This window comes from Phodopus roborovskii, unplaced genomic scaffold (assembly GCF_943737965.1).
Source record: "Phodopus roborovskii unplaced genomic scaffold, PHOROB, whole genome shotgun sequence".
Taxonomy (NCBI): Eukaryota; Metazoa; Chordata; class Mammalia; order Rodentia; family Cricetidae; genus Phodopus; species Phodopus roborovskii.
The window spans coordinates 13,093,055-13,118,013 of NW_026126599.1; the positions used below are offsets into that span (position 1 = coordinate 13,093,055).

The window sequence follows — 24,959 nt, forward strand, 5'->3', positions numbered from 1 at the left end:
GGAGAGATGAGAGAGAGGAGCTCAGAAGAAAGTAAGACACATGGGAGCATGGGTGGGGACTTCTTAGATTGTGGCTAAGAACTCTTTCTTCATGTGGGTTTTATGTAGCACAGGCTGGCTTTAAACTCCTGATCCTCCTATCCCTGCCTCCTAAATGCTGGGATTGAACCCGAGTCTCTTGTACTTGGTAGGAAAGCATTCCTACAATCCCAGCCCTCATATACTTTCAGTCATCTCTACATGACATGATTATATGTGTGCTGTGCATACTGTCATATTGTTTGTTTGTCTCTTTTGAGATAGGATTTCACTGTGCTGTTCAGGCTGGTTTGGAACTTGATATGTAGATCAGGCTGGCCTGCAACTCATAGAGATCTGCCTGCTTCTTCCTTTTTGAGTGCTGGTATTAAATGTTTGTACCACCACGCCCAGTTCTGTCATCATATTGTATTGCTTGGAGGATAACTTTTTAAGTTTACATTTACAGTTTAGTTAAAACTCCAGTCTGGGAGCTCGAGAGATGACTCAGAAGTTAAGAGTTTGTGCTGTTCTTGCGAAGGACTGGAATTTAGTTCCCACAATTTACACTGGGAGGCTCACAACCACTGGACATTTCAGATTCAGAGGACTTGATGCCCTCTTCTGGCTTCTATGTGCACATGCACTGATGTGTGCACACACATGCAAACTCAAACACACACTCAATCTCAAACACACACACATACACAAAATAAATAATTTAAAAAATACTTTTTTAAAAAACCTTAATTTCTTGATCCTTCTGCCTCCACCTCCTCCTGAGTGTTAAGATGACAGGTGTGTGACATGACACCTGGGTCTTAGACACCATCTGATCTATTTCTTATTGGTTGGTTGGTTGGTCTGTTGTTGTTTTGAGACAGTTGTACTATATAGCACTGGCTGGCCTAGAACTCACATTGATCCATCCGCCTCTGCCTCCGAAGTGCTGGGATTCAAGGCTCTTGCTTCATTTTTGAGACAGAGTCTCATTCTATATTCAAGGCTGGTCTTAAACTCATGGACTGTACTTCTGCCTCAGCCTCCTGAGTGCTGAAATGATAGAAGGAAGCCACTGTACACAGCTGGACTCCATGATTTTTCCAAATGCCCTTTTTCTTTCTTTTGAATCATTTATTTTCTGACAAGTTCATACATATATAAAATGTGTTTTGATTATATCCACCCCAATTCCTCCATCCATGGTGGCACTCACCCCAAAATCCCCCCTCTCAGCTTCATACCACTTTTATTTTATTTTATTTTGTAACCCACTGGGTCCAGTTAGTGCTGTCTGCTGCAATATTGATGGATAGTGCTGGCCTGGTCTTGTGCAGGTCTAATGCAAGTAACCACGGCTGCTGTGAGTTCATGAGTCCCACAACGGAGTCCTGTCCAGAGACTGCTTGTCATAGCACTGCTCCCCATTGTCCTGTCAGTGCATGTTTGTGTGAGACACAGATGGTCTATTTTTTTAGGGCTGACCACTTAATAGCCACTTATTCTCAGCATTTTGGTCAGTTATTTCCAATCTGCTATTGATTGAAACCACGGCTGCCAAACCTGAAAACACAAAATACAGACTATGTGTGTGCAAAGTTACACATCTAGAAATCATTACTCACACACACACACAAAGCCCTATGCATACAACCACACCCACATACTCACATACAAACCTACTTAGAGCCAGCATATCCTTACTGACACCCACTTCAGAGTCCTCCCTCAACAAACACTGCAGACACCAAAAGTACACACGTGGACATTTGCAAAAACACCTAGTACCAAACAGAACCACTCTCATATACACAGCCTTTCTCCGCCCAAATACACCCACTCAGTATGTCCACCATCTTCCTGTCTTGACAGAATCAACAATCACACCCTTACATGATAGACAAGCTTACACACACACACACTTCTCACCGGTTTCAGTCTTGGAACACAGAAACTTTAATAATACAAATCTTTGTTATTACTTATTTACCAAGTCTCATGTAGACCAGGCTGACCTTGAACTCACGGAAACTCTCTTCTCTCCACCTTCCAAGTGCTGTGACTACAGGCCTATGCCACCATACCTAGTTTATGTGGCGCTGGGGAAGAACCCATAGTTTGTGCAAACACTCTACCAACTGGAGTACAGCTGAAGCCCTGTATTACAGATCATGCACATACAACATGTGTGAAATAGACACAGATGACATCACATAGCTAGATATCTAGGGACAGAGATGGTCCCTTGAATCCATTCACAGGTGCTCTCAGGCACATGTATATAAATACATTCTTTTTCTTTTTAAACTAAGATGGGGCCTTGGTTGGCCTCAACCTCATAGAGACCCACCTGCTTATGGCAGGATCAAGGGCATGTGGCACCATTATTTTTCTTATACAGTTGTAAATCTAATTTAAAAATCACTATTAACGGAAGGTGTGGCATGGAGGTCAGAGAACAGCATGTGGAAATCAGTGTTTGTGTCCACCAGAGATTGAATTCAAGTCTTCAGGCTTGTCAGCAATTTCATTTACCTCTTCACCACCAGCAGTAACCATTCCTATACCCATACAATTATTAATAGAACAGGGTGCATCCACACACACCGACTGGGAAAAGCAGTATAACCACACAGGTGCTCACTCAGCGACCTGAATGTGGACACGAGCCTGCGTGGATATCCACCATCCCTAAGCCTCTCCAGGGTTCAGGCGTGAGCAGGATTACACACACACACACACACACACACACACACACACACGCACGCGCGCACACACACACGCACACGCGCACATGCGTTCCTCTGCAGCCCTTCCCTTCTCCGCCATCACCGCAGCTCTTTACAGCAGGACGACCCACAGAAGCATTGGTGGTGCGGGTGTGGACCCGTGGGGACCTAGGGGACTCAAGAAGATTGAGTCCAACCCAGGGGGCGGGGCGCACCTGGGCTCCGCCTCGGGGCGGGGTCGACGCAACGTCGCCAGCGCGATCGGCCGCACCTGGTTCAGCGGCGCCTCAGCAGTGTTAGCAGCAGCAAAGCAGCAGCAGCAGCCTAGGCAGCGGGGACAGTGGTGGCGGCCGCCCCGCAGTAGCGTAGCCCAGCCTATCCGAACGCTCCGATCCGGGCGGCTGCAGCCCCGGCGTCGCCATGGTGGAAGCGGCGACCGCGGGGTCCGGGCCACTGCGGAGGACTTTCCTAGTCCCCGAGATCAAGTCATTGGACCAGTACGATTTCTCTCGGGCCAAGGCGGCGGCGAGCCTGGCGTGGGTGCTGCGGGCCGCATTCGGGGGAGCAGGTAACCCGAGGGCCTTTGGGGAAGGGACAGGGGCGCCAGGCTGGGGCGCGGCAGGTGCGGGGGGGCGGGGCGCCAAGCCGGGGCCGTGGGAACAATAGCATCGGGGCTGCCCAGGGTCCCCCGAGCTCTCCGTCTCTGCTAAGCTGGGCCTCCAAGCTTCCTGCCCGGCCCGGGCCCTTGGACTTTGCCCGCCTGGGTCGCTGGAACGCAATGGGGGGGTGGGGCCCGCCAAGCGGCTGTGCACCGGGGGGCCCTGGGATTAGAGCCCCCAGGTGAGCAGGGGCGGGGTCTGCAGACCAATTTTGGGTGTGTGGGGGAAGGGTCTCCTGCTATAGTTCTCTGCTTCCCGCCTCCACCCCATTCCTCAGACCCCAGGGCCTGACTGCTTGGCCAACTCCCCTTTTACACACATCGGAAACCTATGAGGATTCCCCCTACCCCACCCCGATACCCACCACGCTGCACACATCGTGGCTTGGGCTTCCCAAGGAGCGTTTTAAGAGCCCAGATCTACGGCTCTATAGCTCTGTGACTGGGACACACACCCTGCATTGGCAGTCTGCGTTGCGGGTGGCCAGAGTGTGTGGGGGGACTCTGGAAAACCCCTCTTTTCATCTCCATGGCTCTTGCTACTGGATGGCAGCTGTGACTTATTGCCCCATTTATCTGCGGGCATAAAAGGCTCATCCACCAGGTGAACTGCGGTGGCAGCCCTGGCTGGCAGGCCTTATTGAAACCGACCCTCCTCTGCTTCTGCTCCGTTCCCCATGCTCACAGGCCTGAAGGACTAGGACCATCCTTACTGGGAAGAATAAGGGTGGGTTATCCGATCTGGGAAGGCTCTCCAGGTTCTGGCTCTGGGCAGCTTCAGCCACCTCAGGCCAGAGCTGTGAGGCCAGGCCTGGTCTTGGGAAAAACAGGGGTTAATTAAGGTCTAGGCCTTCTTTGGGAGCAGCAGCAAACTCTGTGTGTGTGTGTGTGTGTGTGTGTGTGTGTGTGTGTGTGTGTGTGGTGGGAGATGCCCTGCCCTCCTGATCTTGGCACTAACTGGGTGCAGCCCCTCCCCCGACTCTGTTGCCTTCCCAGACCAACCTGTTCTGGGTGTGGGTCTCCTGTGACAGCTGTCCATCAGTTGCTTCTGCCCAATCCTGTCTTTCCCACTTTGTTTTAGTTTCTCTGTACCTTTTCCTGTGTGGCCATCTAGCTCCGACACCTGCCCACCCTCTGGGATTTGCTAGAGAAAGAAAAGATTTGGGAGTTGGGACCTATGTCCCAGTCCCTCACATGCTGAAGTAATTGGATTAGAAAGACTGGCTTTGTAGGCTTTTAAATTTTACATTTTCATTATTATGTGTGCACGTAAGTGTGGGTGTGCGACACATCATAGACATGGGGGTCAGAGGACAACAACGATGGAGTCAGTTTTCTCCTTCAACCTTTATGTGAATTCTGGACACCTAACTGAGGTTGTCTGGCTTTGGAAGTAGGCACCTCTACCCCCTGAGCAGTCTTGCCTGCCCAAGAGCACAACTTTGTTGCCATAATTGAGTTTGAGCCTCGGCCCCTCTACAACATAGAAGAATAATTCAGGTTCCTGTGCCCATTTTGTATCCAGGCCTGAAAACACATAGAAGTTGCTTCCGTGTGGCACATGCTGTGGTTTTCCACCCCAGTACTTTTTTCTTCCCCTGAGACAGAGTTTCTTTGTGTAGTCCTGGCTGTCCTGAAACTCTCCCTGTAGACCAAGCAGGCCTTGAACTCACAGAGATCCCCCTGCCTCTGCCTCCCTAGTGTTGGGATTAAAGGTGTGTGCTACCACAGCTGGTGACCCCAGTGTTTTATTTATTTATTATTTATTTGTGTGTGGGGCACATATATGGAGACTAGAGAACAACATAAGTCCTGAGTATCAAACTCACATCGTCAGACTTGGTGGCAAGCACCTTCATCTGCTGAGCCATCTCACTAGCCTAAGACCCCCTTAAGAGCCAAGTTGCTGAGAGGCGAATCCATTGTATTATGTGGCACAAGCCACAGCTTGGTGGGTGCTCACAGTGGCTGCTGCTGGGAATGGTGAGTGTTTTTTTGATGCCTTTCACTGTTCCTTAGCCAGAGGATGGTGCAGAAATTACTATGTCATTTACAGAAGGGAAGGAAAGCCCTTTGAGGGAGCCCCTCAAGCTCGGATTAACCAGTTCTCTTCATATTGATCCAGCCCCATCCACTGAGTAACTCTGCTCAGTGGCTGCAGCTGTCCCCAGGATCAAATTCAAGTTGTCATCTCCCTGTCTCTCCCAAAGGGTGGAAGGGGCTGGAGGAAATGATGGGGAACTAGGCTAGATCTATCTGTCTATCTATCGATCTACATATACATGTAAAAAAAAAATATATATATATATATATATATATATATATATATATATAGTGTGTGTGTGTGTGTGTGTGTGTGTGTGCCCCTGGGTGCTACAGGGTGTGTGTGTAGAGGTCAGAAGACAACTTGGGGTTGTTCGGTCTCCTTTCCTGGTGTATCAGGACTTGAACTCAGATTGTTTTTTTAATTGCCAGAACTTGGGTTGAAGCCTAGACCTAGGATGCTAATAAGTGCTCTCCAGCTGTGCAATTACCCCAGCCCCTCATTGGGGACTCTATGGAGGTCCTGTGACAGGAGCCATACGTCCAGCTCCTCACTGGTGCCTCCTAGGTTTACACTCTGCTACTGAGCCAAAGCCCTACCCCTGTTTTTGCTTTTTATTTTGAGACAGGGGTCTCATTAAGATGACCGGGTTGACCTATGCTCTCTCACTCTGTAGCCCTGGCAGGCTTTGGACTTTTCTGATTTAAAATAATAAATATTTTTGTATACACATGTTTACCACAGAAGGCATGTGGGGGTCAGAGGACAACTTTCAGGAGTTGGTTCTCTACTTCCATCTTTGTGTGGGTTCTGGGCCTAGAATTGGGTCACCAGGCTGGCTTGCATGTTAAGCACCTTTACCTGTTGAGCCATCTCCCCAGACCCCAGCTTTGAGTCTCCTGCTTCAGCCTCCTGATTTGATGAGATGGTAGGCTTATGCCACTAGGGTGCTTAGGGTGTGGAGGAGATGCTGGGAGGGATCCAGGAGAATGGAGTGGATACCACATTAGATCCTGGATACCTATATTGGTAAGACCTGGTGTGGTCCAGGCAGCTGGGCCTGCAGGAGAAATTCCCAAAATCTTCCTAGATACCAAGGAGTAGGGGCGCCCCCTTGAGAAGCTGTCTTGAAGGTCACCAAGGGGAGGAGCTTGAGTATACAAAGAACTTAGAGAAGAACCTGAAGCTCCTCATGGTGGCTGGAGGTCAGAGCAGAAGGATGCAAAGCAGGTTCCTAAAGGAAGGTCTCTCAGGTCTCTCAGACCAAGAGCGGAGGGCATTGGGAGTCAGAGAAAGTGTCTGAGGACCAGCAAGATATGACAGGCAGTGAACTGAGGCTTGGGGAGGGGTAGTTCTGTTGTCCCCAAGGCATGGGTGTGAGGAATGCGGGCTGGTGGGCTCAGAGGAGACATATCCAGAAAGGAGTCCATGTCATATTGATAAATACCAAATGCCACTCTTTAGGCTTTGGGAGTATGAGAGAGTTGCTGAGGGAAGCTGGTTTCATTTGGGCACCACCATTTACTGGTGTGTGATCTTGGGCAAGTTAGCTTAGCTCTCTGAGCCCAGGGTATTAGACTAAATGTCTCAGGTATTAGAATAAATTAGAATGGAGCTCAGTCATACACAAGACAACAACAGAAGTATGTTTTAGGATTAAACACACAGAAAGTCATGGAATGGACAATATCTACAATGTTATAGAAATGTTCTGGCCAGTAGGGTTGGAACTAATCCCCATGTGGTTATTGAGCACTTGAAATCTAACTAGTGTAATCCAGATGTGAGGTAATATAAACACTGGAGCAAAGTATGGTGCTCCACACCTATCATCTCAGTACTGGGGATGCAGAAGCAGGAGATTAAGGTTCAACACCCCTATTTTAAAAAACAAAACAAAGCAGCTGGGTGTTGGTGGTACACACCTTTAATCCCAGCACTCAGGAGGCAGAGGCAGGTGGATCTCTGTGAGGTTGAGCTACAGAGCGAGTTCAGAGTGAAACCCCGTTTCAAGAAAAAAAAAAAAAAAAAAACCGAACAGAACAAAAAGTCAACAACAAACAAATCTCAGAGTGTGGGGGGTGTGGCTCAGCTGATACAGTGCTTTGCCCAGTGCACAGGAAACCTTGGGTTCGATGCCCAATGTCATATAAACTGGGCACGGTGGGGCACACCTGTCATCCTCAAACTTGGGAGGTAGAAGCAGGAAGTCAAAAGTTCAAAGTCATCTTCAGCTGAGTCTGAGGGCAAGCTAGGCTACAAAAGACCCTATCTCAAAACCAAAAGTCAATATCCTCTTAATGTTTTGATACTCTTTATGTACTGAAATGGTGTTCAGTGTGCATCGGGCTGGATAAACATACCAGACTAATGGTGTTTGTTTCTACTTTTAACTTTAGTTTTAGTATTTTCTCATTATTTTTATTTTTTAATTTACCATTATTTATTTATTTATTTATTTCCTTTTGATTTCTCTGTATTGCTTTGGAACCTGTCCTGGAACTCGCTGTGTAGACCAGGCTGGCCTTGAACTCATAGAGATCTGCCTGCTTCTGTCTCCCAAGTATTGGGATTAAAGGCATGCACCACCAATGCCTGGTACTCTTTTATTTTTTAATTAAATTTTGTGTGTATGTGTGTGTGTGTCCCCCATGCATTGCATGCATGCCATGTACGTGCCGTGGTGAGTGTTGCAGGGTCAGAGGGCAACTACTTTGGGAATCAGTTCTCTCCTACCATGTGGGTACCAGAGATTAAACTGAAGTTGTTAGGTGTAGTGTCAAGTGTCTCTATCCTCTGAGCCATCTCGCTGGTCCTTTTTGTTTTGTTTTGTTTACATAGTATTATACTCTATAGTTCAGGTTACTGTGCAGCCCAAGTTGGCCTCCTGCCAAGTGATCCTCCTGCCTCAGCCTCTGAGTGTTGGGGATGCAGGCATGAGTTACCTCTCATCTGGCAGTTTTGCTTTTTTGAAACAATTTTACTCTATAGGATAGCCTTGAACTCATGACCCTCTTGCCTTTGCTTCCTAAGTGTGGCACCATGCCCAGCTGGCTTTGTCTACATTGGAGGAAGATGGTACAGTTATGAATATTGACCAGGGATTTTCCTAACCTCAAACAATACTACCTTATTTCTCCTCACCCCAAGTGGAAGGTCACCGGTGTAGAATGAGTACTTAATAATACATCCTAGACAGGAGCTGTAGATGTACCTTAATTGATAGAATGCTTGCCTAGTATGCTCAAGACCCTGAGTTCAATCCCCAGCAAGGCATAAACTAGGCGTGGTGGCATTTGGGTGGTTGTACTCCTGGCACAGGAAGATTGGAAGTAGAGTTCTACCTTGATTACATAGCACATTTGTGGCTCACCTGGGCGACTTGAGACCCTGTCTCAAAACAAAATGAACCAAAAGTCAGTGATAAGGGGCCCGAGGTCACTTTTCCTCCTCAGGGAATGTCTTTACGCTTTGTTCTTGGGAACAGGAAGAGGTCAGTGGGGGCTGGGAAGATGAGAGTCAGGATTTGTGTGATGTTGGGAGGCTGGATGCAACATGGGGCAGGTGAAGGCAGGGTGGTGATTTATTATTGGGGTGTAGACTGGGGGGTGGGGTGGGAGATGCTAGGAACAGTAGGACATATCCTGGTCTGCAACAGGTGGAAATCAGGTGGCCACACAAGCCTACACAAGATGGGGTGGGGCTTGTCCCTCTGGAATAAGATAGCAGGAGGAAGGGCTCTGGAAGGAGGTACTGGGCACAGAGCCTAGGTGCATCGTGGGCCTGTGGGTGTGTGTTTGGCTGACTGCTGTTGGCCTTGGGGAGGCTAGGAACAGGAAAACAGAAGCTGGGTCTAGGATAGAAGCCCGGACAGGGAGGTTGAAGCAAGGCCAGTGTTAGGGCAGTAGGGGTAGGGAGCAGGAGGAGTTGAGCCTTTGAATCATTCATCTTTCTTTAAAAATGTAAAGAGTACATAAACAACCATGTATGGGCATGCACCTCTTGTGGCACATGTGTGGAGGTTAGAGGACACTTCCATCACAGTTCAGTCCTGGGCACTGAACTCAGGTTTTGAGGCTGGACAAAAAGTGCCTTTACCGGCTGGGCCTCCGGCCAGCCTGAAATCCCTCATGTTTCAAGGAGCAAAGCTAAGGACAGGGAGGTGCACTTGAGTCCCCATAGGGGTATTGCTCCTGGAAGGTCAAGTGTGGTTTTAGGGGGTGTGGAAGGAGATGTGGCAAGACCCGGTTTCTGTCAATGATGCCAGGTCCTTATGTCAAGTGGTCTTGTGGGAGCCTGGCTTTGAAGAATGAATGATTTGGTCTGATGTATCTTGTTCACATTGTTGATGTATCTTATTTACTTGTTGTGAAGACAAAAGGCTCACAATTCCTTTAAAAAGGTTTTCCCCCCTCTGGTGCTGAGCCACACCTCCAGCTCCTCACTGGGGGATTCTAGGCAGGAGCTTTACCTCTGAGTCACCCCCCTCCCAAGTGCCTCACTGGGGGCTCTACCCTGAGCCCCTCCTTCAGCTTCTCCCTCACCTACTTTGCTTTGTTTTGTTTTTTGAGACAAGGTTTCTCGGTGTAACTCTGGCTGTCCTGGAAATTTGTCTGTAGCCCAGGCTGGTCTTGAACTCACAGAGATCCACCTGCTTCTGCTTCCTAAGTGCTGGGATGCCTGACTCCCTTACCTACTTCTTTCACACACACACAGTCAGCTGGGCTGATTGAAGCAGTCCTTGACCAAGTGATCTTAATTAGTCAGCACCTCCACCTTAACCAGGAGTTCTTCCTGGTTTTCTCCTCTTTTTAAAATACACTTTGTTCTTCATACACATATTTATACAGTGTATGTTTTTATCCCATCCACTGGCAACTCCCCTCTGACTCTCCCTGTTTGATTTTTATTGTTGTTGAGTATTTTGTTTGTTTTTGCTTTTCAAAATGGGGTTTCTCTGTAGCTTTGGAGCCTGTCCTGGAACTTTCTCTGTAGACCAGGCTGGCCTCCAACTCACAAAGATCCACCTGCCTCTGCCTCCCAAGTGCTGGAACTAAAGGTGTGTACCACCACCCCCCTGCTGTTGTTTTAAGATAGGGCCTCTCTTTGTAGTTCAGGTTGACCTGGACTTTGCAGGCTCAGCCTCTTGAGTGCTGAGATTACAGGTGTGGGCCACCCCTTGCTGGTTTCCGTGTGTGTGTGTGTGTGTGTGTGTGTGTGTGTGTGTGTGTGTGTGTAAGGGCTGTTGATTGTTGTTGCTGTGGTGCATGTATGGAGGTCAGAGGATGATACTGTGGAGTTAGTTCTCTCCTCCTTTATGTGGGTTCTGGAGTGACCTTAGGGTTGTTACTTTATCAGCAAGCATCTTTGCCCACTTGCCCATCCCATTGCCCCTCCCTTTTGATTATTTGTGTGTGTGGGAGGGGGGAGGTCAGAGGACAACTTGTTGGAGTTGGTTCTCTCCTTCCACCAAGTGGGTCTTGGGGATGTAACTTAGGCTGTCAGGCTTGGTGACAATGTTTGAGCCATATTATTGACCTTTTTTTTTTTTTTTTTTTTTTTTTTTTTTTTGAAGGCAGGGTCTCACTGTAGCTCTGAGTGGTCTTGATGTCAATTTGCTTGCCTCTTGAGTGCTGCAGTTACAGACACGGGCCACCATACTCAGATTTGGTGGGCTTTTTGAGTTAGGGTGTCATAGTACAAACTGGCTTGTTACTGCTTCATAGCCATTCTTTCTCAGTTTCCCGAGGCTAGGATTGTAGCTGTGCACACTGGGCCTGGTTCTCCTCCATACCCCTCAAGTGTGTTTTCCTGACTGACTCAGTATTCCCCTAAGTCCCTGATCCTTATGTCCTCTGCTTTACGATGTCCCTAAGGCCAGGCACACCCAGCTTTTACCCTGTCATATGGAGCCCTGGTCATCTTCCCCTCTCTCCTCTTTCTCTTTATCACTAAATTTAACACCCTCTGTTTCCTCAAGGAACCTGGTCTCTCCCTGCCTTTGGCATGTCCCTGTAGGTAGCCTCATAACCACCCAGCCACAAAGATGACAGACGGCCTGAGTCTCAGTCCTGGCATCGGAGAGCCCATAGCCTTAGGCTGGTCACTTCCTTCCCTGTGTATTCTCTGTAACATTAGTTCCCATCTGTAAAAAGAAGTTTCCAGGGCTATGGATGAGGCTTGCTGGGAAGAGTGCTTGAGGAGCATGTGGGAAACTTCGTTCAGTCCCCAGCAGGGCATAAACTGGGTGTGGTCATACATGCCTGTAGTCGTAGGACTCTGGAAGAGAAGATGGGAAATCAGAAATTCAGATAATTCTCAGCTCTGTGGCAGTTTTGAAGCTAGCTTGGAAAACTGAGAAACAACCTCTAAAATCTAGACAAACAGGGACGGAGGAGATGGCTCAGTGGGTAAAGTGTCTTGCTGGAAAATTATGAGGAACCGAGTTCAGATCCCCAGCATCCAGAGGAAAAAAAAAAAAAAAAAGAAAAAGAAATGGACACACTATAACCTAAGCCCGGAACAGGTGAAGTCCCATGGATCGTAGAGGGCTTCCTGGCTAGCTGGTTCAGCTGGGATGGCAAGGCCCAGGTTCAGTGAGACTCCCAGATTGAGTGAGACTTTGTCTCAAAACACCAGTAGAGGCTGGAGATATGCTCAGGTGTCAAGAGTTATTGCTGTCCTCCCGGAGGATCCCATTCATTTCCTGGCTTCCAAGTCTGGTGGCTCACAACTACCTGTAACTGGCTTCTGGGACTCTGATGCCACCCTCTTCTGGCCTCCAAGGGCACCTGTTCAGGGCAAGCGCGTGTGCACACACACACACACACACACACACACTTAAAAATTTAAAAGCCACAGAGAAACATAATTAGGAGGGGACCTCTGGCTTCCACAGGCACACAGACAGGCATGTATGTACACCTGCATACACACTCACACACACACAGGGAGAGAAAAAAAGGAGTACCATGGTGCCTGGGCTACTTTCTAGATTTGAAGCCTTAAAATGAATCCAACATTCAGAATTCTCACTCCCTTGCCAGCTCAGGTGGTCTGAAACACCCTGTAGTAGCCCTGGTAAATGGCTTGTACCTGTGTGTATGGCTCCATAACCCCTTCCTAGGCATACCTCCTTTCCGTGGGATCATGTCTTTGTAGGGGGATGACAGGGTGGGCTATATGTTGATCCGACCCGCTGTGCTCCTCCCTACTGCAGAGCACGTGCCCCCAGAGCTGTGGGAACCGTTCTACACGGACCAGTATGCACAGGAACACGTGAAGCCCCCGGTGACTCGTCTGCTGCTCTCTGCGGAGCTCTACTGCCGGGCCTGGCACCAGGCACTGCCACAGCTCGAGCCACCCCCCAGCCCCTCTGCGCTGCTGGCCATGCTGGCAAGGAGAGGCACGGTGCCCTCCCTACCTGAACACCCGGTCCGTGAGGCTGACCTGAGACACCAGCCAATTCTTATGGTAGGCTCTGCTCCTGGCCTGTGAGGCCCCGCCTACCAGTCTTGGCCCCTCCCCTTAGCATCCCTAAAAGTTCTGTTCACCTTCCTCCAAAGTTTCTAGTGTCTCTCCTGAACCTCCTTTCAAATCCACCCACTAATCTTGGCTTTTCCCACCAATCTTTTACTTCTCTAGCCACACCTCCATGCTCAACCCATTAGATATAGCTCCTCCCACAAGCTTAGCTCCTATCAAACCTATCTCCATTTTCCAAACCTAGCTTCCCATCAAGCTAAGGGCATCACACTCAGTTCTGCCTATCATGCATGACTCCTCCCTCACTTCCTATAGCCTTCCACTCCACAATCTCCTCCAACCAAGCCTGATTCTGCCTTTGATTTCCCTACGTGGGCCACTCTATTGTAAATCCTGGTAAAGCCTAGCCCATCCTGTGTGCCTCTTCCCTCTAGCCCTCAAGTTCCCACCTGCCAATCCCTAGCCCATTGCCTATTGCTGGCCCCACTCCTCCTACTTTCAGGTTTTTTCTTCTTTGGAAGTAGAGGCAGAAGGGTAGTCCCCTGCCCTGCCTTCTGGTCTCATCTCCCAGCCTTTGCCCCCACAGGGAGCCCACCTAGCTGTCATCGATGCCCTCATGGTTGCCTTCTCCTTTGAGTGGACAAAGACACTGCCTGGTCCCTTGGCTCTGAGCAGCTTGGAGCACAAACTCCTTTTCTGGGTAGACACAGTAAGTAGGGTCAGGTCAGGCCAGGAGTGGAGACATCGGCATTGGCCAAGAGACCAGTCACTGACTACTCTCTGACCCCCAGACTGTCCGGCGGCTGCAGGAAAAGACAGAGCAAGAAGCAGCCCAGCGTGCATCTCCTGCAGCTCCTTTGGACGGGGCTGCTCCTGCCCAGCCCTCGGTGAGGCTCGGGCGATGGATGGATGGATGGATGGATGATTGTAAGGCTGGGTGGGAAAGGATGGGCTTTACCTCCTGGCCGTTGCTGAGGTTGGGGGCTGGCCTGGAGGTGACTCTCTTTTCCTCTTTCTCTCTGCACCTCTTCTTGCACCGGCCCCTGCTGTTCCCTTCTCTGTCCCTCTGGCAATAGTGCCCCACACGCTGGTACTGGAAGCTGGTTCCTGTAAGTGGGGCTGTCTGTCGGTCTTGTCTGCCTGTCCTGCTTGTCTCTGTTTTGTCTGTGTCTGTTTCTGCCCGAAGGCCTGCATCCTCCCCTGCCCCCAGCTGTGAGCAATGGAGGTAGCCCCCTGGCCCTGGGGGTTGGGAGAGCTCTGGAACTTGAGATGTGGGGAATCTCTGCCATTAGCAAAGGTAGATGTGGGCATGCTTAGGCATGTCTGTAATCCCAGCCTCTGGGAAACTGAGGCAGGAGTATTGCAAATTTCAGGCTAGCCATCTGGAGACAGTCTTAAAAGAACCACAAACAGACAGATAGAGGGTTGAAGCTGGAGAGATTCCTGTAACTGCAGCTCCAGGGGATCCAACACCCTCTTCTGGCTTCCATGTATACTACATGCAGATACATATAGCCATACATAGACACACACACATACACATATGATAAAAACAAATCTAAAACAAAACAAAGTAGATGAGCATTCCATTAACTAAGAAGGCAAGACTCCCTGCACCTGTCCTTAGCTTGAGGAGCAGGGCCCCTTCACCTACCAGACACATAGACACTGACCACAAAGTGCAGGTACATGGAGGGAATCTTCTAGCCAAGAGCAGGTCAGGAGTGGGGTTGAGGTTTAGAAGATTTTAAGTTCTCTCTCTCTTCCACTAATTAGCTGTGTGATCTTGCAGTTATCTGAACCCTCCTTGCTTCATATCATTTATTCCTGTAGTCTATAAATAATGGAAAGCGGGGGCTGGGTAGGGGCCCCCACCTTTGCTCACTGCTTCTCCCCACCCTGGGGTCTGGGTTGGGGGGTTGATTATTTCTTCTGCCTACCTGCTTCCTTTGCATCTTCTTCCTAAGCCGGGGCCTGGGCTTGTCATGGGAGGCTGCTTGGTGGGGTTCCTTAGGGCTGGGAGGAGCTGGGGTCCCCGAAGCTGGCCAGCATATAATTAGGGAGCTAGATGGCCAAGGCTCAGGACAGGGGGTCAGTACTCCTCCTTTCCCCAGAGGGGGCTTTGGGGGCCCAGCAGGCCTTGCTGACGGCCGCTCCTTCCCCCCCCAGCACGCAATTGCCTTCTGTTTGAAGGAGTCGGGGAACAAACCCCCTATGGTAATGTATCCCCCTTCCCTGGGGTCGCAGGAGGCCCTGTCCCTAGCCCCTGCTGCTGGCCTGGCTGCTCGCAGACAAGTCTTCTGCCTCTTGCTGCTGTCCTTCCCTTGCTCCAGGCTGGCCCTCCCTCCCCTCCCTCTGGCTCTGGGGATCCCAAGCTTCCCACCCCTTCATGGCAGAAATCCCGGTCTTCCCTGTTCCAGCCTGCATGACTGCCAACCTGGGGAGGGCCAGCCCGACTGCTAACCTCACTTTGCTCCTGTCTGCAGATTCGATACCGAAAGGACCGTGCTATTGCCCGACGGGCCCCCTGCTTTCCAAATGTGACCACCCTTCAGGACCTGGCCAGTGGGGCAGCACTGGCTGCCACCATCCACTGCTATTGTCCCCAGCTATTGCGGCTTGAGGGTGAGTAGTGGATAAGCCAGTTCTGATCCTCGGAAGGCATCTAGTCTGCAAGGCCGGTATGATTCAGTATTGAGCCGGTCTCACACAGCCTGGGCTAGCCGTGACCTCACTTTGAACTTTTCATCTTCCTGCCTTCCCCTCCTAAGTGCTGGGATGACAGGTGTGCTACCATGTCTGGTTCATGCAGCGCTGAGGTTGGAAACCAGTGCTTCATGCACACTGGGAGAATACGTTGTCAGCTCAGCCACACCCCCAGCCTCTAAAGTCTCCTTCTAGAACCAGAACATTCAGGCTTGCATCTCTTTCTTCCCTTAGCTCTGTGACCCCGTAAGATAGTCTAAACTTCTCTGTGCTTTTAAAAATTTATACTTGTTAAAGGTCATGTTCCAGATCCCTCTTAGGTGCCCAGAAACAGGCAATTCTTGACTTCCTAGACATTCCCATTGAGGAAAAGAGATAATGAAGTCATCTAGAAGTATCGTTTGGGTAAATAAGGTGCCCAAAGGGCAATGGTTGGCTAAGAAAAAGAGACATTGTTTTGAGACAGAGGTCTCTTTGTAACTCAGGCTGGCCTCAAGCTTCCTATCTCCCTCCCTGCCCAAGTCCTCCCTTGTGCTGGGATTATAGGTATGTGCTAGTACATCTCTCTAGGAAAAAGTGTTTTGTTTTTTTTTTTTGTTTTTTTTTTTTTGAAACAAGAGTCCTATATAGCCCAGGCTGGCCTCAAACTCATTATATAGCCAAGGACAGCTTTGAGGTCCTAATAGTTCTGCCTCTACCTTCCACGTATTGGGATTACACACATGTTTCCCCAAGGCCAAATTTATGGGATGCTAGAAGTGGAAGCCAGGCTTTGTATATTAAAAGCAAGCACTCTTCTAACTGACCTATGTTCCCAGCCCTTGGGAAGCTGAGTTTTTGTTTTTAGGATTTAGTTTAGTGTTCGGATGTGTGTATATGTGTGTGGGTCTGTGGACATGTGAATGCAGGTAACCCTGGAGTCTAGAAAATGGCGTTGTACCGCCTGTAGCTAGACCCATCTGATAAGGTGTTGGGAACTAAAATCAGGTCCTCTGCAAGAGCCGTGCAAGCCTTTAACTGCCAAGCCATCTCTCCAGAAGATGTGTTTTGAGGAGGTTGGGAGATGGTTCATTTGATAAGCTGCAAAAACATGAGGACCCAAGTTCGTGTTCTCAGCCCCCATGTGAACATTTCCGTATAGCAGTGAGTACCTATAGTCCAGTGCCATGGAGGTGGAGACAGGAGGATTCTGGGGACTCACTAGCCAACTCGTCCAATAAGCAAGCTCCAGTTTCAGTGAGAGATTCTGTCTTAGAATCTTAAGGTAGAGAGCGCATGAAAGAAAGATGCCCACTGTCAACCTCTAGCCTGCAGACTTGTGCATACGCATACAGAGGGCGAGGAGTTAAGTCTTAGGGGGTCAGCACTTACAGTGTGCACTTTGCAGAAGGTAGTAAACCTGGGACTCCCATTTTCCTTTCCTTTCTGCTGAGTTGGAGACCCACACATACTGTCCCCACAGAGGTGTGCCTCAAGGACCCCATGTCTGTGGCAGACAGCTTGTACAACCTCCAGCTGGTACAAGACTTCTGTGCCTCTCATCTTCCTCGTGGCTGCCCCCTGTCCCTTGAGGACTTACTGTATGTCCCACCACCTCTCAAGGTAAGGCTATCTTGGGAGAGTGGGGATGAAATTCAGGGCCTGCGGTCCACACCTAGGCTTCTTCCACTAGTTGGCTAACTTCCCTTTGGCCTGCAGGTCAATCTGGTAGTGCTGTTGGCCGAGATGTACATGTGCTTTGAGGTTCTGAAGCCTGATTTTGTGCAGGCCAAAGATTTGCCTGATGGACATGGTGAGCCCTGGGGTCCTGGGCTTGCCTTGGGGTCTGGAAGAGGAGGGTACAGGAGCCCTGGCCTGCCTGATCTCTTCCTTTGTACATCTAGTAGCTGTCTCCCCCCGCGGTACTGAGACTTTACCATCTCAGAACAACAGCGGTAGCAGGTATGGGTCCTCATTGGGCAGGATTTCTTTCGTGGGGGTTCTTCCTGCTACCTGGGTGCTGGGGCAAGACTAGGGACACCTGTGAGTGGTGACTTAAGGTTGATGTGTATCTGTTTGGCAGTTCTCCTGTGTTCAACTTCCGTCACCCGCTACTGTCACCTGGTGGTCCCCAGTCCCCACTCCGAGGATCTACAGGTGAAGAAAGACTATGGCTTTTATTACCAGGAAACTTTAAACACAATAATGAATCCCCAGCTGACTTCATGTTGAGTCCTCGAATGGCCCTCGCTGGGTCTTTCTGGCTTCCTTTGTGGCTAGCTTCAAGAAACCTTGAATCAGCTGGGTGTGGTGTCTTATACTTTTAATCCTAGCACTGAGGAGGTAGAGATAGGCGAATCTCTGTGTGTTGGAGGCCAGCCTGGTTTACATAGAGTGTTCCAGTCCAGCCAGGAGTATACAGTGAGATCCCATCTCAACAAAACAGAGAAGACTCCTTGCATGACACCATATAGCTCCAACTGTTAATATTTGGTCATTTCATATCAATTTTTAAATTGTATTTATTACTTGTATATGTGTGGGGGTGAGCATGTACCTCAATGCATATGTGGAGGTTCAGAAAGGATAACTTTCAGAAGTTGGTTCTCAGTTCATCCAGGCTTGGAGTTAAGTGCCCTTATTGTTGAGCCATCTCATCAGTCCAAAAGAAGCTGCTAACTGTGTTTCACAATACTAGAGATTGAATCGAAGGCCTCACACATGATAGGCAACTAGTGTATCATTGAGCCATGGCAGGAGCTCCAGCCAGCCATTTCTGGAAACCTAGCACAACCAAACACATACTGACCCATCCATCAGTGACTCATTTGGTGATATTACGGAGGTGGCCCCAGATACTAGGCAGCCCCTGCATCAGTGACCATGTACTGTCTTTCCCCAGGATCCCTAAAGTCATCCCCGTCTATGTCTCACATGGAAGCCCTTGGCAAGGCCTGGAACCGCCAGCTAAGGTGAGTGCATCTTAAGGGGCCCCGCAGCCTTGGAAAAGGGCTAATGAGGGCAGGGCAGGGCAGAGGCCTGTCCCAGGGGCTGACCCCTCCCTCTGGCCGCCCAGCCGTCCCCTCTCCCAGGCTGTGTCGTTCAGCACTCCCTTTGGCCTGGACAGCGATGTGGACGTGGTCATGGGAGATCCTGTCCTGCTCCGCTCCGTCAGTTCAGACAGTCTGGGTCCCCCACGTCCTGTGTCGTCGTCGTCATCATCCCGGAACCCTGTTCAGTCAACTCCAGAGTCGGGAGACCTACCCACAATTGAAGAGGCCCTGCAGATCATCCACAGCGCTGAGCCTCGGCTGCTCCCAGATGGGGCTGCCGATGGCAGCTTCTACCTCCATTCTCCTGAGGGTCTCTCCAAACCACCACTGGCCTCTCCCTACCCTCCTGAAGGAGCCTCAAAACCACCATCTGATGGGCTCAATAAAGCACCCATCTATATATCCCACCCTGAGACCCCTGCAAAACCATCTCCCTGCCCAGCAGGGGAGGTGTTGAAACCACCACCCCCATCTGATGGGTCCCCAAAAGCTGTGGCTTCATCCCCAGCAGCCAACAACTCAGAAGTGAAGATGACTAGTTTTGCTGAACGCAAGAAACAGTTGGTGAAGGCTGAGGCCGAATCAGGAATGGGATCTCCAACCTCTACTTCCGCAGCACCTGAGGCCTTGAGCTCAGAGATGAGCGAGCTAGGAGCCCGACTGGAGGAAAAGCGCCGAGCCATAGAGGCTCAGAAGCGACGCATTGAGGCCATCTTTGCCAAGCACAGGCAGAGACTGGGCAAGAGTGCTTTCCTGCAGGTGCAGCCTCGGGAGGCTGCAGGGGAGGCTGAGGAGGAAGCTGAGCTGGGCTCAGTTCCTGGAGGGGAACGACCAGCAGGTGAGGGCCAGGGTGAGCCATCCTCACGGCCTAAGTCAGTCACCTTCTCTCCAGATCTGGGCCCACTGCCCCCAGAGGGACTGGGGGATTACAATCGAGCTGTCAGTAAGCTGAGTGCTGCTTTGAGCTCTTTGCAACGGGACATGCAGAGGCTTACAGACCAGCAACAGCGGCTTCTGGCCCCTCCAGAGGCCCCTGGACCTGCCCCACCACCTGCGGCCTGGGTCATCCCTGGACCCACCACTGGGCATAAAGCAGCATCCCCTAGTCCTGCCCGTCGTGCCCCAGCTGCCAGGCGCAGCCCAGGGCCAGGCCCCAACCCAACACCCCGTAGTCCAAAACACACAAGACCGGCGGAGCTGAAGCTTGCACCCCTAACAAGGGTGCTCACACCACCCCATGATGTAGACAGTCTTCCTCACCTACGCAAGTTCTCGCCCAGCCAGGTACCTGTACAGACTCGCTCTTCTATCCTCCTGTCGGAGGAGACACCTCCTGAGGAGCCCACCACCAAGCCTGTCCTCATTGAGATCCCCCTAGCCAGCCTAGGAGAGCCTACTGCTGAGGAGGAGGGAGATGGGAGCCCCGCTGGGGCTGAGGATTCCTTAGAGGAAGAGGCATCTTCAGAGGGAGAGCCCCGGTCTGGGCTTGGATTCTTTTATAAGGTGAGTCACCCGGGCAGGCGAGGAAGGGGAAGAGTGAGCCAATAGATGATGTATGGATGGAAGTGGGGTATCCCAGGGGGATGGGAGGTGGTGGATAGATGTTGGGTGGAAAGTGGGGGTGTCCTAGTAAGGGGATGAGAGGTAGTGGATGTTGGATGAAATGTCCTAAGGGGACAAAAATGGGATGGGAAGTGGTGGACAGATGTTGGGTGGGCAGTGGGGTGTCCTAGGGGACTAGTAGGGAGATGGGAGGTACTGGATAAACGTTTGGGGATAGAGCTTTACTGATGAGTAGGTAGACTGACGAATATATAGACTGGGTGCATGGATGGGTACCTGGCTGGCTAGGCAGTGGCTGGTTTGCTAGCTCTTATGGATGGATGGATGGATAGATGGATGGATGGATGGATGGATGGATGGATGGGTTGGGTAGGTGGGTGATTGATTGGCAGGTAGAGAAATAGGTTGGCTATGTGAATGGCTAGCTAGGTAGGTTGATAGGCTGATTAGGTGACGGGTAGATAGGTTAGAGGGAGGGTGGATGGATAGGTAGATGGATAGGTTGGTCAGACAGATGAAAGAGGAATTGATATGTGGATAAGTGGGTGAGGAGACAGAGGGAAGGTTGATTGGTAGACAGACTAATAATTGCTGGGCAGATGGAGAGGGTGAGTGTGAGACAGACAGACAGGTGTGGGTGGTTGGACAAACAGGGCTAGGGTGATCCTAGAGTTCCTCTTTTCTGACCTGTCCATCTTCATCCCACCTGTAACCTGGGCCACAGTGGTGTTGCAACTGAACAAACCTGCTTATTTTTGTTCATTTGTTTGTTTTCCTGAGCAGTTAGGGATTTTGACTGTGCCCTATTTCCCTGAGAACAAAAAACCCTGTCCATTGCTTTTTTTTCTGATTTCAAATTACACCATTCTCCCCAGCTCCACATCCCAGACACATTGGTTTGTTCTGGCCTCAAGGCCTTTGAACTTTCTATTCCATCTGTCTGGAAAGTTCCCCTGACTTCTCCCCAATTAAGTAAGTCCCTTTCATTATCCCCCAGGAGTACTTTTGGGAAGCCTTGCTCGGTGCCCCAGAGTAGGATAGAGTGTAGTCCTGTCTGGCGGCACTCCAAGCATAGTTATAGCATTAAAGGTCTGTGTATCACTTGATTGTTCCCCTTTGGGTCAAATGCTTTATGAGTGCAGCTCCCAGGTCTGTGGGGCTGTGCATAAAGTAGGCACCAACTAAATACTCTTGAGTGAGGACTTTAGAAAGGTCAGGTGGGCCACAGTCTGGGTCAGTAGAAAAAAATCAGACGTCAGTTGTAGCAGTGAGGGGTGGTCTGCTGGACTCAGATGTCATCCTCCAGGACGAAGACAAGCCTGAGGATGAGATGGCTCAAAAGCGAGCTAGCCTGCTTGAGCGACAGCAGAGGCGGGCAGAGGAGGCCCGGAGGCGCAAACAGTGGCAGGAGGCCGAGAAGGAACAGAAACGGGAGGAGGCGGCGAGGTGAGTCTAGAGCTGGAATGAAGGGACCCTGGTCTTTGATATTGCTGCCCCAGTGCCCCCGTATTCTATTCTGTTTGCTCCTTCTGTTTAATCTGCAGGCTGGCTCAGGAGGAGGTCCCGGCCACCCCCATAGCCTCTGCTGCCCCAGTGGCCACCCTGGCTCCTGCTACCAGAGCCGCAGCCCCAGCTGAGGAGGAGGTGGGCCCCCGGCGAGGGGACTTCACGAGGCTTGAGTATGAGCGTCGGGCACAACTGAAGCTGATGGATGACCTTGATAAGGTGCTACGGCCCCGGGCCTCAGGGACCGGGGGACCAGGGCGGGGCGGGCGCAGGGCCACCCGGCCACGCTCTGGTTGCTGTGATGACTCGGCCCTGGCACGAAGCCCAGCCCGCGGCCTGCTGGGTGAGGACCCTGTGGGAAGGGCCTACCTTGTGGCTGGGAGAGGCTCCATGGTTGTGGAGAGAGGGACGCATCTGCTGTGGGGCAGTGATGGGGCACGTATTGGGGGTGAGCAGAATTTCAAAAGAGGTGAGGGGACTTCCCTCCTTGGCTAAAGAGTGAGGAACTCCCTTGGATGTTTGAGAATGCTTCTAAGCAATGCTTCCTTCTCTGTAGGTATGTGGATGGGAGGGTGAAGTGCAGGGCTAGTGTTTGTCTGGAGTATATGATGCCTTAGGTTCAGTCTCCAGCACTAGAGGCTGGAACAGGAGGATTTTGATTTTGATCCCAATCTGTCCTACTGAGCAGGTTGCAGGCCAGTTTAGGCTACACATTGAGATCCTGCCTCAAAACACACGCGCGCGCGTGCACGCACACACACACACACACACACACACACACACACACACACACGGGACAAGTTCAGAATAGTGGTGATGTGGCCCAATTGGTAGAGTACTTTGCCTAGTATACAGGGAGCTCTGGGTTCCTCCCCAGCATAAACAGGTATGGAGGTGTAGGCCTATATTTCCAACACTCAGTAGAGTCAGGAGACTCGGGAGTTTCAGGTCATCCTCAGCAAATAGGGAGTTTGAGGCCAGCCTGGGCTACAGTGGACCCTGTCTTTAAAAAAAAAACAAAAAACAAAAAACAAAAAAACAAACAAACAAAAAAAAAACCAATGAGGCAAACACAGAAAGTGGAGTAGTCAGATTGCAAAAGGCTGTCAGGGTTTTGGGAAGGGCAGACCCTGGACCCTTGGGCACTAATGGAGGTAAAGGGGCCTTGGGTAGGGCTGACGGGTCCTATCTCTTCCTAGGCTCACGGCTCAGCAAGGTCTATTCCCAGTCTACACTGTCCCTGTCAACTGTGGCCAATGAGGCTTCCAATAATCTTGGTGTGAAGAGACCCACATCTCGGTGAGTCTGGGCAGGCAGGGTTCTCTCTGGAATCTAGAGAGGGATATGGATGGATTGTGTAGATGGAGGGAAACATGTATATACAGATAGGATTTGGGGAGCCTGATGGAAAGGCCTGGAAAACATGCCCCCATGTCATGTGGGTGTTATCAGAGGTTAAGCATATGGGAGGGCATTGCATGGACTTGGATCATGCAACATACATGTACCTCTCCTGCAACTTACCTCTTCCCTAATGTCACTGTACATTGGGGGGGGGGGGCTTCACACACCACTGACCCCACTTCCTCCCCTCCCATATAGGGCCCCTTCTCCATCAGGCCTAATGTCTCCAAGCCGCCTGCCTGGCAGTCGAGAGCGTGACTGGGAGAATGGAAGCAATGCATCCTCCCCAGCATCAGTGCCTGAGTATACAGGTAAGTGAGGCTTTGGATAATGGGAGAAGCCATAGGCTCTCTACCTGCCCCAACCCTGCTGACTGACTGCCATCTAGGTCCCCGGCTGTACAAAGAACCCAGCGCCAAGTCCAACAAGTTTATCATCCACAATGCCTTGTCACACTGCTGCCTGGCAGGCAAGGTGAACGAGCCCCAGAAGAACCGAATTCTGGAGGTGAGCCCTGCATCTGCCTGGGTGTGTAGGGCTGTCTGGTGGGTCAGTGGTCCAGCCTGAGCAGCTGACCAGCTTCTTAACGCCATCCCTTAGGAAATCGAGAAGAGCAAGGCCAACCACTTCCTGATCCTCTTCCGGGACTCAAGCTGCCAGTTTCGGGCGCTCTACACTCTGTCTGGGGAGACAGAGGAGCTGTCGAGGCTAGCAGGCTATGGGCCTCGTACTGTCACTCCAGCCATGGTTGAAGGCATCTATAAGTATAACTCAGACCGCAAACGCTTCACCCAGATCCCTGCCAAGACCATGTCTATGAGTGTGGATGCCTTCACAATCCAGGGACACCTTTGGCAAAGCAAGAAGCCCACCACGCCCAAGAAGGGTGGCGGCACCCCCAAATAGCACCCACCTTGGCCAGTGCACAGGCTGGGTCTGCTGTGTCTGGGCCACTGCACTCTTGAAGGACAGTGATTGGTTATTCCTGGACCCTGTCCTGGTCATGCTTTGGGGGGCTGAGCTGGGAGCTTCAGGGACTCAGGGCTCAGTTCAGCCCCCGTCTGTCCTCCTTTCTTGAATAAAATAATTGAAAAGAGAAGCTGAGACATGCTGTCTGCTCCCTGAGCCAGACCTGACAGTTTGCCTGGTGTTCTCACCAGCTCCAGCCGTCTTCACTGCCCTCTTGCTGGCCGAGGCAGCTTCTGCCAAGGCCTGTGGTGACACTGCTTCCCCGGGGATGTTCTCAGCCACCTCTGAACTGGCCTGGCAGGAGGCTCTGGACCAGCTACCCTCCCCTGGGCCTTCCCCACCCCCACCCGCTACTTTCCCTTGGCCATGAGGCGGCTGTTGTTCATCTTTCTTGGCATTTGGTGTGCAGCCAGCAGCTTCTTACTTGATCTCCATTTCCTCCTGCCAACCTGCCTTCATTTCTGGGCTCAGTTACAGTCTCTGAACCGGGGGTTCTGTTTCTTCCCCCCGAGTCCCATATCCAAGGACCCAGGTGCCACTGAAGGTGCAGGGCTCAGGTGTAAAGCTCACTATGCCTGGCTTCCCAGACACCGCCAAATCTTACACAGCTCACCTCCTAAAGCGTGGCACCCACCCCTCAGACTATCCCATGATCCAAGCCAACAGCTGTCTCCAACTGCCCCCTGCTCACATGGCAGCCTGCGTGACCTGCTCAAAACACAAATCTGATTATATCCCTTGATGCCAAAAGCCCCTAATGGTTTAGAGGCAACTAATGGCTTTCCAGAGCTTAAGCAGTAAGGCCTCCACCCAGGATGTGGCCTGTGTACAGGGCCTGGTTCCTG

The 24,959-nt window shown here is 50.9% G+C and overlaps 1 protein-coding gene across 8 annotated transcripts; it reads left to right on the forward strand.

The window, feature by feature from the left end:
* Positions 1-3,020: 3,020 nt before the first annotated feature.
* Camsap3 (calmodulin regulated spectrin associated protein family member 3) lies at positions 3,021-24,244 on the forward strand. Of its 8 annotated transcripts, none has more exons than XM_051205341.1 (19): positions 3,021-3,315; positions 12,669-12,922; positions 13,521-13,643; positions 13,726-13,821; positions 14,011-14,043; positions 15,104-15,151; positions 15,421-15,559; positions 17,103-17,242; positions 17,339-17,432; positions 17,524-17,581; positions 17,703-17,776; positions 18,522-18,591; positions 18,696-20,175; positions 21,542-21,681; positions 21,780-22,084; positions 22,941-23,040; positions 23,344-23,456; positions 23,534-23,652; positions 23,746-24,244. In XM_051205341.1, the coding sequence occupies exons 1-19, from the start codon at positions 3,168-3,170 to the stop codon at positions 24,049-24,051; spliced, it is 3,840 nt and encodes a 1,279-aa protein (XP_051061298.1). In that variant the 5' UTR covers positions 3,021-3,167; the 3' UTR covers positions 24,052-24,244. The 8 variants fall into 8 exon arrangements, with proteins under 8 accessions (XP_051061298.1, XP_051061299.1, XP_051061303.1 ...); XM_051205342.1 differs by having other exon boundaries at positions 17,527-17,581; XM_051205346.1 differs by lacking the exon at positions 15,104-15,151.
* Positions 24,245-24,959: the final 715 nt, after the last annotated feature.